Source organism: Hyposmocoma kahamanoa, unplaced genomic scaffold, assembly GCF_003589595.1.
Source record: "Hyposmocoma kahamanoa isolate Upper Pololo Valley unplaced genomic scaffold, ASM358959v1 328, whole genome shotgun sequence".
Classification (NCBI taxonomy): Eukaryota; Metazoa; Arthropoda; class Insecta; order Lepidoptera; family Cosmopterigidae; genus Hyposmocoma; species Hyposmocoma kahamanoa.
Genome location: NW_020653796.1, coordinates 402 through 12,239, shown reverse-complemented (window position 1 = coordinate 12,239; position 11,838 = coordinate 402). Strand labels below are relative to the sequence as shown.

The 11,838-nt window shown below is 37.6% G+C and overlaps 1 protein-coding gene across 1 annotated transcript; it reads left to right on the top strand.

The window, feature by feature from the left end:
* Positions 1 to 789: 789 nt before the first annotated feature.
* On the top strand, positions 790 to 11,502 carry LOC113229337 (vitellin-degrading protease-like; the record flags this gene model as incomplete). The annotated part of the gene is made up of 8 exons (XM_026462892.1): positions 790 to 908; positions 1,114 to 1,199; positions 2,912 to 2,982; positions 5,041 to 5,162; positions 6,843 to 6,899; positions 8,620 to 8,737; positions 10,216 to 10,367; positions 11,380 to 11,502. Coding segments are annotated over 8 exons (815 nt in total), but the record flags the coding sequence as incomplete, so codon positions are not given.
* Positions 11,503 to 11,838: the final 336 nt, after the last annotated feature.

Sequence of the window (11,838 nt, the reverse complement as noted above, 5' to 3'; positions counted from 1 at the left end):
TGGATTGTACAGGCATATTGTAGTTCTCTTCTGGCGCTCATATTAAGGATTAATTTTGAATTAAGATACGGCGTTATGTGCTGTCTTTTAGGTACATCATAGCAAAAACGAATGCACGCATTCTGTACTCGCTGTATTGCTCTCTCGGTATTGCTATTTATCCTAGGGCCGTAAATGGTAGCACAATAATTGAAGGGTGATAGCACAAGTAGGTCAGCCAAGAGGAGGCGCAAGTCTTCTTTAAGATATGATCTATGTTTATAAAGTGTTTTCAACTTAAAGAAACTATTTCTAATTTTGGTATTTATGTGCTCTACATATCTTTGTTCGCCAATTCTCGTTTACTCTGATATGTCTGTGCATAAATCTATCTCGCTTATACGGTTTTTATTATTTATAGAGCCCCTCTACCCAATTCTCCCTCTACGGTATTTTCAGAAGCAGGAATTGTTTATGAGGAAAAGCGCAATCGTTTGTTACCAACCAATGCTGAAAAAATTGTTTTCATTCATCTCAACCTACCATTGATTGATTTTAACTAATAAAGCAATAATTTGTGATTAAAATACTTGATAGATACATTTTGAATAATACATGCTTTTTTTTTATTATTTGATATTTTACGACTATTCGGCCGAATCCGAATATTAAAAAAAGTGGTCGAAAAGGCCGAGTAGCGAATAGTAGCCGAATATTCGTGGCATCTCTAATAATTATGGTAGAATTTGACATGCAGGTAAGTTTGTTTAACCGTTAATTCTATTCTTATTTATTTTATTTTTTATCCAGTGTCCTGCAATATCGAAGACCAAGTACAAAAGGTGGATCCGACTCGGATTGTAAACACCGGCAGTCGCATTGTAGGGGGGTCTACGACCACTATTTTGAGATACCCTTTTGCTGTACAGGTTTGTAACCAATTTATTGTTATGCTTATTTTATATCAGTCAAGAAAGAAAACAAGTTTTATTTTCAGAAATTCCAGAAGTCTTATGTAAAGACGATAGCATATCAAGCTACACATTGACGAATCTTGTTTCGTTGTTATTGATGCGATATTGGAGCACTATCCAGTGTTGTACTTATGTTCTAAGAAAAAAATGTGTTTTTTAGGTTTTTATGAGGGATATTCTAATATGTGGCGGATCACTGATCACAAGACAAATGGTTCTGACGTCATCAACCTGCCTTCACGGATCGTAAGTAAATTTTATGAAAAGTAATTAAATATTTTTCCTATAGATTTAACATGACCTTTGATTTCAACTATCTCAGACCACAGGTAGAAATTCACAAAGTAAGAAATGTTACCATCTATCAACACCGGTGCAGGACGCCTCAAATCTATGCGATTTAGACCTCTAAGACGCCGCATAGATGTGTGTCTTGTGTTGAATACAAGCAACCGGCAAACAGAAACGAATACTCTATTTTCATACAATTGAATTGATATGAAATCGACACATTCACAACCGGGAAGTCGGATACTGTCGTCCGCAACCGCAATTTCTAGAATTTAAAATATTTGCTTCTAGTTGCCGGTTGCTTGTTTCGAATACAAGACACGTTTGCATGGCACCGTTTTATTTATCGTTGGATGACTGTCGCTTTTAGCCTGTTCCCAAATCGACTCGAGACCACTTGGGTCAAGCCGGACTACGAAACGTCACAGATCTTGACAGGCCATGGCTGTTTCAGGGGGAGACCTCACAGATTGAATTTATCCGACGTGGGGTCCTGTTACTGCGGCGATGCCGAAATCGAGGACGTACACCATGCCCTCTGGGAGTGCCCCCTGTAGGGAGGAGCGTAGGGAATTAGTAGATGGCGTCAAAGTTCTCGAAGTGGGTTCGGTCAACTATGGCGATCTTGTAGGCTCGGAGGCGAACCTCAGGCGGCTACGGAACTTCGCGCGGAAATGGCATGATCGTCGGAGCAGGCAAGAAAGGACGTAGAGAGACCGCTGCGAACTTTCGGCGGACGCCCAAGGCGTAATTGTGTCGTGCACGCCCCAGAAGGGAGAGAATAGCATTAGGGACATAGGACGACGTACAAATATTTGTACTTTGTTTCGGCCCGTGTAACCAAGAAGGTTGATAAGGCCATGGGAAGGTTGGTGGGTTATGTCTGTCGTGACTGCGTCGTGGACGTTTTTTATTGAAGGACTGTCGTCTATTCCCACTGGATGGTGATGACAATTTATCGGTTTACGGCAGCCGCCTTGTCGTTAACCCGGCAGACTAGTTTGCTATGCAGACGAGGACACGGGGGTAAAGTAGGGAATAGAACTATGTGCAGACAACAAAATACTAGCTGCGATTGTCCGTCGTCACGTTTTTATCGCGACGTTTTATTTATCGTCTGACGACTGTCGTTCTAACTCTTCCCAATGTCTTGACAGTCTGTCGGCGTAACGTCAAAAAAAGTCGTGAATGACCTAATGCTAATCGTACTATATGTATCGTGCGTAACGTAATCGACTATCTGTCGTCACGACATAATGGGAACGCGCCCTAAACGGCACTGCAACTGTTGTAGACAGGCGTGTCGCTTATAACAAAGCGCATGATTTGTTGGTGCCGTCACTTGTCACTTAGTATCATAAAAAAAAAGAATATGGCAGATTAATTCCATTCAGAAATTGTGTCTTTTGGTGGAGAGCTCCGTTTGGTCCATATGCTTCAATAATCCATGTGGAGTGATAGTAATCCCAAAGTCCGGGCAGAATTCGTGTTCTGGTGGTCATTATAACATGCCTGGTGTCAGAGGAGAACAACCTTCGAAGGCATTATACTAGTTTGTAACCCGCAAGGGGTCAACGTGATGAGCATAAACCTTCTGCTTCTCAGAAGTGATGTATATACATTGATATAGTTATACATTTTTAAAAATTATAAATTTCTTGTTTCAGAGAGGGACTATATCCTATCTTTCACTTTAGAGTGCTCGCTGGCGCGACGTACAGTCAATACCTCAGTAAAGGTAAAAAATTGCACTAAATAACACTCATTGATCTCGTTATTTGTCAAATGAAATCAAATAATTAATTTCGGATCAAACAATCTAAATACTTACAAAATTAAAATTAAAATTTCCGATCAATTACATCATTAAATAAAATAAAAAATTAAAACTTAAATAGAAATAATATTAAATTTTAACATAAAGAAATAAATAACTTAAAGGATAACAAATCTCATTATCATTGAATAAACAACAATTTATAAAACTAAAATTTATAAAACCAATGGTTAAAAATTTTAAAAAAGTCCTCATCCAATGGGCTTTGATGGGGCAGTCTACTTTTTCCGCTACAACAGTCAGGATGCTGCTGGGGCCCCCCACGCACACACGTCACCAAAGTGAGGTTACCCGCTTCCTCAGAATGGCATAAAAGCCGTCTGTGCCTACTTCAGCGAATATGCCTGAAGCGCTACAGTGTCGCGGTAACCCCAACAACATCCTAAACGCGTTGCTGTACTGTAATACCCTCAGTGTTTAGGGTCACCTTAGTATATTCCACCAAAAGGTAGATCTCTCTATTTCTACCAGACCGGACTGATCATCTATCACCCAGTGACCCAGGTCTTTAATTTTAAAAACTCTATCGAGCTCACTGGCACATCGAGAGGTCAGCGGTACAATGCCAACTTTTCCACCCCGCGGCTTAAACATTAGGAGCTCACTCTATTATGTTTTGTGTTTAAGTCTCTGAGCAACAGCATAGTTTTCACAGATCGCAATTAGCTCACGGAGGGCAAATTAAGCAGCACCTACATCAGCAGCATAGCTGATATTGTTGACATAACATCTAACGAGCAACCATTACTAACACTACTGAGCTCACCAATCAGTGCATTCACATACAAATTCAAGAGTTTGGGCGACGCGAGACTCCCCAGCCGCACCGACACACCTTAACCTGTGCGATTTCTACAACGACCCAGCCCACTTGACATTATAGAGCTATTTCCGATTTCAAAATTCGAAAAGCCTAACCTCGAACGGGAGATAAGTTTCACAACTCAACTTAAGCCACAACACATTATATGATACCATACCGAAGCCCTAGACCAACTCGAAGAAGCATGCATGCACTGGCGTTTTTAGTCTGTGTGTGTGTGTAAAACAGAACAGTATGCTTGTGGCCCCAACTGCATATATTAATATATTTTCAAGTGCTAAGTTAAAATGCGACCAAGCAATTCCATGATAGTGGCCAGCGAAATAGATTTGTAGTTGTTTTTATCAGACACATCCCCTCTTCGTGTTGCTCTTTACATGAGATTTACTACCTATTGGTTAGACTTTGGGAGTATTATCGTTTACATCAAATGGTCAGGTACGTACGAGTGCCGCAAACAGAGGTTAAATAAATGAGATTTTATGGGGTATAAATCCCCCGGCGATTGCCTACTCGCAAGTTGTAAATGCTCTCATTTACAACGTGCGAGTGGGCGAATGCTTGTCATTCCCTTTATGATAGACGCCACATCAGCAGCAGTGAATTGTAGGACTACATTTAATAAGCATAGCATTGTTTGGATATAATTGTAGTATACTTTTATTCATTCATTATTTTCTTATTTTTTATTCATTTCTACTGCGTAGTATTTTGTGTCGAAATTTTTACAAATAAATAAGAAATAAAGAAAATATATGCTTACCACAAGAGAAAAAAATGAAACAAAACGGAAAAAAAACTAAACATAATGAAAACAATTAAAATCTATATAATAAAAACATTCAAAAATAAAACATCAATAAATAATTACAAATCAAACTCACAAAAAATAAAAATAAAATTAAAACACTATACACCAACACCACCAAGTACCAAGTACCAAGTACCAAAACACTATACGAACTATTCACATAAACACGGACGGTTGTGTGGTGCCAGTTGCAGTAACAAAAGCGTCACTAACTTCGCAATTGCTGGAAAATGCAATGCGATCCCAGCACAGTTTTTAGTTAGGCTTAGGAGCCTAAGTGAGGTCACTGAGGTTTTAAATTAAATATTGCTATTTATGTCCACAGAAGGAAAGCTTACCAGGGTAGAACGTTTAGCAGTACATGAACAATATGACATCGCCATCCTACGCACGGTTTTGCGATTCACTCTTGGCCCTAGAATCGGTTTAGCTTTCATACCGTCGCAGGTAATTTAGTTTTGCGAACATGTTACATGTCTTATTTGTTTATGCAAAGCTTGCTTCAATCAAATTAGTTGTTCACTCTCTAAATCGGTTGAAGCGAATGTCTGCAGATGATATCATTCTCTGTTGATGAGTTCAGATAGTCACTGGGTCATACTGCTAAGAGAAAACAAATGAAAGAAAGAAAGAAGAAAGAAAAATAGTTTATTTGGTAACCATAATACAAATAGAACGTAAAAACAAAAATTAAAATAACATTATTATAACATTTACTTAAAAATAAAACAGTATTATATTTAAGATGGTACCAAAAAGGTCTCCACTCAGCTTATTTGTAACGTAGGGAAACATCTCGTTACGCTGATTTTCAGTGAAGCCAACAATTTACAATTAACAAAAATAAAGTGGCTTCGACCAAGTAAAAAGAAAAATAGAGAATTTAATTTAAATATGAAAATTCAATTCAAAAAAGGAGAAACTGCGAGTACGTGAAGAGTCTGTGTGAGCGTGTATTGTGTGATCACTGTGTTACCATGTATGTGTGGTTGTGATATTAGTGTCAGTAGTGGAATGTCACAATCGCACCGCACGACTGCCAGTGCTGTTGGACACCTGGCTAGATAATAAAAATTTCTTAAAAGATAATTTGAAGGATGCAACAGATTTGTAATTTCTTAATGGTGGTGGACAAACAAATCCTTTTGTTTGTCCCTTCGCTTGCAATTCCCAGCTTGACGCTACATTGCAAACACCACCAATACTACCTTCCTGTGACTCTGAAATGGTGGAGATCCATAATACGTCAAAAAGAGGCCTTGAAAAGTCCTACAGAATTGTGGGCCAGAATTGTTCTGTGTTAACACATCAGTATCTTCTCTATACGAGTTTTGGACAAGTCCCAAAAACCCGGAAGCTTGAAAATGTACAGCCTGTGCTGTCGGGTTAGGTGGCTTTGGAATGTAAAGAGGTACAAGATTAAAAGGGGTAGAGAATTACAAAGTAGAATAAAACGTTTATAGATATAAAGAAAACAAAACGGAGTATATTAGAGTGAGTGGTGTAGTAAGTAGATGGAAATAGAAGAAGACACGGAGTTGGATGCCTCTGCCCTCGAATGTTGAAGAACGAGGACAGAGGTGCAGGATCAGTGAGCAGTGAGGTTCTTGGCTAGGTAGCGGCTGTAGAGCAGGACCGGAGAGCAGCGAGGTTGATGACGAAACCGCGGTGTTAGAACAGCAGTGGGTATAGCAACACTTGATGGTTGGTTTGGATGTTTATTCATTTCAATTATCAATAGAATAGTTTTTTTAAATTATGATTTCACATAACAACAATTGACATTGATTGCTAGGCACTTTTTACAATCAACAGAAAAGTCTTGTTGCAATTATTCCGTGTAGAGCGCAACATGTTACGTAAACATGTTGCGCACAGCACAACTAACTCAGGAACGGGCTCAGTTAAGCCTGTTCTTTGATATTCGTATGCTTTTCGCGAAAATACTCCACTAATTTGTCATTATTATTGATAGAAAGATCGGACAAACAGAAAGAAAAATACCTTTGATCCAATAAGACTCCGGTTTGGCAATAGTTGCTGGTTCAATCCAATCGGATCGAAGGAATTTTGCTTTGTATTTATACGATCTTTGTAATAATAACAAACTGTCTCTGGAAATTTCAGGATTCTGAGTTACCTGATGGTAGTACATTGACACATATTGGGTGGGGGTCACGGAGGGTAAGTTTTTTAAGTTTCTGCTTTTGGTGAATGAAATACTTTATTCTTTATTTGCATACCGTAACATAATGTACATTAAATTATGGACCCTGAATAGGGCACAGCAAATAGTAGAAGAGAAGACTAGTCATTAATTATCTATCAAATATTATCTATTAATATTAATTGATATTATCTATTATCTATCTATTTATTAGATATCTATCAACAGTTTTATATAATTTAATGTTTTTATAATATGTACTTTTTCTATATTACTAAAACTAAATTTAAACAAATATGTTTACAACTAGTTAACAAAACTCAGGTGCCAAACATTTCATCTTCTAAAAAATCTTTTACATTATAATAACTTTTATTTATTGGTCTCTAAAAAAATATTTGTTGTTTGGTTAATTTCTTAAACTCTCCGGAAGTTTGTTACATATTTATATTGACGTAGGGGTATAGACTACAGAAATACATATTTAATCTAGAATAAGGTATTACCAATCTGCTTCTATTTCGAAATGCATATTTAGTTGGGACGTCTTTACGATTTTGATAGAAGTCTTGATGGTTTCGAACAAATTTACAAATTTCTAGTATTAGACGCAAGGGAGAGTCAGGATTTTATGTTTGATAAAACAGGGTTTACAACTATCTGTTTGGCCTATATTTGTGAGAATTCTAATTAATTTCTTTTGTATAGTAGAAGAAGATACTAGGCATATCCGTGCTATTGCCCCATTGAATTATGGCATAGTTTTAGGTAGATAAAGCAGTTTTAAAGTCTGTTGTGTATTTTTAATTCTTTAAAGCATATACAAATTTAGACAATTTAGCTTTCAGTTTTTGTACGTTTTTTTTCCAATTTAAATGTTTATCTATGTCAACTCCTAATAATGTACTAACATGTCATGTATCCAATGGTATAGAACTAAAGCATGTTTACGAATTTAAGTATCTCGGACACTTTGTAACTGACGACCTTAAGGACGAGGTGGATATCGAGAAGGAACGCAGATCGCTGGCGGTTCGTTGCAATATGTTGGCCCGCAGGTTTGCTCGCTGTACTATTCCAGTTAATTGTCAAGTGTTCTACACGTGCAGCCTGTTGACCAACCACACGCAGCGATCTCCCAGCGCACTGCGGATCCAGTATAACAACGCCTTTAGGATGTTGTTGGGACTGCCCCGGTTCTGTAGCGCTTCAGGCATGTTTGATTGATTGATTTTAAGGCCATTATGTGAAAGAAAACTGCTTCATTGCTACATAGAGTACGGGCCAGTTCCAATTCCGACCTGAGGGTGATAGTAGGGCGATTCGACTCCCCCTTTATAGCTCATTGTGTGCGAAGTTGTGTATCGTTGTGAAAATTAACTAATATTAGTCAGATAAAAAATGGTTTTTATTTTATTTTATTTTTATTATTTTATTATTAGTAGGTAGGTAGATATAAAAGTTTAGAGAAGAGGACAGTAATGGATTTTCTAACTTATTTCGTAGGCCTTGGCCGGAAAGAAGTCTCACGGTCCATAAATGACAAACTTGCCGTGTTCGATTTTTGAAAGTAATGCAAAAATTCCCGAGCATGTTTGAGAAAATAAAATAATGACCATGTTATCCAATCTATGAAGCAAAATATTTTATCTACAATATTTAAAGTAACATCTTCCCGTGTCGTATAGCCGATAGTCACCTATACACTTTTTTGTTAATCCTAATTTTATACTTTAGGTGGGGAGTAGAAATCCTTCGCCTGTTCTGTATCAAGTACATATGTACAAACTAAACAAGGAAATGTGTAACATCCTTACTGAGAACATGCTGTGCTCTGGCATACCAAATGTAACAGGTGAGTACCCTGGTTTAAAAATGTCGAAGTTTGTACAGTAAAGTTACCAATGCCGCAGTTTGTTTTAACTTCTTCTTTTAAATTCAAAGAAGGATGACGAAACTTGACCCAAAATAAACGAAGTGCCGTTCATGGACTTTGCTTGTATAATTTTACGTTTTACTTTATACCTAGTTATCAATATATTTTTGTATATTTTTAGATGTCGGGAATAAAGAAATTGTAAATAATGTATTTTAGAATAAATGCAAGAACATAACGCAAATGATTCTGTTCGACCATAGATTAGAAACGTTCTTGTTCGTACGTTTAATTTTAAGCATGATTGAATATTTACGTACCTAAAGTATTGGTTATTTTATAGTACACATATAAAACATTAAAGCTTTGTAATACCTAATCAAATAATCAACAGTAATGCATACAGTAAAAATAAAACAATGTGACAAAAATGTTCAGACAATATTGAAATGAGAGATAAGTAAGTAAAGGAACGTTTTTTGCCAATGTCAACATCACATTGACGTTGAGAACAGTGTGACCATTTATGGCAGATTCTGCCATTTGGGCAGATTCAATTTTTATTCATTTTCATTGCGCCAGAACATTTTAACGTTGTATTAAATGAGGCAGAGTTTGGCAGTTTTGGCAATATTCAGCAAGTTTTTTATTGTTTTTCGAAAAAACGGAAAACTTGTTGTTTTCTGCTACTACGAATAGGTATACATCTGAAGCGACATACAGGACAACGCAATAAACATAACCTATATCAACTTTATAACCCCAGCCTCTACAGGCTGTACTCAATTAGCTTTTTTGATGCTTTGATAATGAATCGCAAGTATCGATAGGTATCTCTACTGAACGTCGTCAAAAACACTGGGTCACAATATACACGGGATGTCGCCATCCTTCTTTTACGATACAAATCATATATCACTGTTTTCCTCGTGAATAGCAGATAATTTCTCTCTTGGGGGAGGTGTTAAGTGTAAGAAACGCTCATTTACCAGCTTCGTCAGCCCTTTCAAGCCGCCGCAACAGCACCCATCTAAGTAGGACAAACGGCATGGTAACTGTAACTTCTATATATTACATATTTTAAGTTAGAAAGGGTTGATTGTATTTTTTAATTCCATGTAGTTAGGTTGACATAGATAATAAAGTATTTTTTTATAACAAACCTTGTCTCAGTCACTGTATCACGCTCGTAGAGTGTCTGTGTAAAGCTATTGTTGCCTATTATTTGAGCTATTGTTATGCCTGGGCAACAATAGCGCATCCTGATGCGCCAGACGTACAAGAAAGGAATGGTAAGTCATGCGTCCTTTCGTGCACACTGGGTAAAGGCAATCAGATCTTTCGCAACGTCACGCTTTAGTGGCACCATACATTAGGACCATTTTGTCAAAAAAGGCGACGCATCTATCTTGAGGATGTTCATGTGTTTTGATTGATGCATTATATATGTGTTTCAGGTGTGGGTCCCTGTCATAGAGATGAGGGCGCCCCGGTGCTGTATGACTCCAATATAGTGGTCGGAGTGACGCCATGGGTAGCTAATTGTGGAACCCGGGACTACGGCGTGTACACGCGTGTCGCCAAATTTACTACATGGATTGATCAAACGGTCGGTTTGACTTTTATATTCTTCTTTTCTTTCTCCATTACTAGAAGCATGATTTCTTTTTGCAATAGGATTTTAACTAAGTTCAGTGAATCGTAAGTCTACCACGAAATACGAAGGATTGATAATCTTTAGCTTCGTATCGGATCCGGAGGCTATCACGAAACGCTTTTGATCACGAAGTACATACGACGATCCACAAGTATATTTGCGAATCCTTACTCTGAAACGCTTCCATCGTAAAACGAAACGATAGCTCGAGGTTTGTTTATGTCAAAATCTCGTGAATACTTAGTTAGTGCGTAATGTTAGTTCTGGAGGCGCTCCTACATGAAATGCGGGAAGATGAAGTAGAGAGACGACGTCAAAAGAATCGCCGTTTCTTGAGATCGCTTACCCACTGATGACAAAGCTGTAAGCGATTTAGTTACAAACAGACACTGTCGTTACTGCAAACTGTCGCAAATGCTCACATACTGCCTGGCGGCAGAAATAGGTAGGGTTGCAGGCGGTACCTCCCTGGACGAACTCTGTCACAAGGAGCTCTACTGCTTAATAAACTGTGGAAGTTCTGAACATTTTTTCACATCTGTTTTCGATTTACTTCCGTTACTTTTATAACGAAAGCTTTAAACGAACATTTACAACGTTCGCAATGAACATTTTTGAGCAGTTTTGTGCAAATTACGATTATAACCCAAGAACAAGTCCTATTTGGAACTATTTCGTAGAGATCTTTATACAATTTACACTTTCGATGTCGAAACTGACTTTTCTAAGAGGTAGCTATGTGCTCAACATATTGAAAACGAGACGATAAATATTGTGATAAAATGTTAGTAGATACATTAAGTTTCAGAGGGAGGTTTTATTCTTACGTAGACCACAATGATCGATAAATGAATGTTTGTTTTGAATTATCTCGTTCACTAACACGATACGACATTAATTTAAAAATATTTTTTTTTTTAAATATACTTTGTGTTATATATAGACAGTGTATTGTTTTTTTTAGGTTCTCTACCTCAACGGAAGTTCATCTGTGAGCATATCGAGAATAATTCTACTGGTCACACTCATCTGTACAATGCTCAGCGCCAGTTAGGAAAATTTGTTTCATATGTAAATCTTGACCTTCAAAACTTTTTGAGTTTTTATACCTTGTTTTATTTTACTACCATCATCATTACTTAAAAGAAACATAAATTTCTGTCAGCCTAAACTACGCAGTCTCTCTCTTCCTTAGACTATTGGCGCCGCAAATGCGCCTGTTTGTGTTGCGAGCTGCACACGAACATTATGTGGTGCGATCTGTTCGCCACATATATTTACATGCATTTAACTGCACGTGTACAGCACGTATGCAGCGCGCGTTAAGCGCGTTTGCGGCACATTCTCCAGATCTGTACGCACCCTTAGCTTCCGCACGAAAAATGAGTTTGTTGTTCCTGATTGTTGTTGTTTGTTTGTGTAG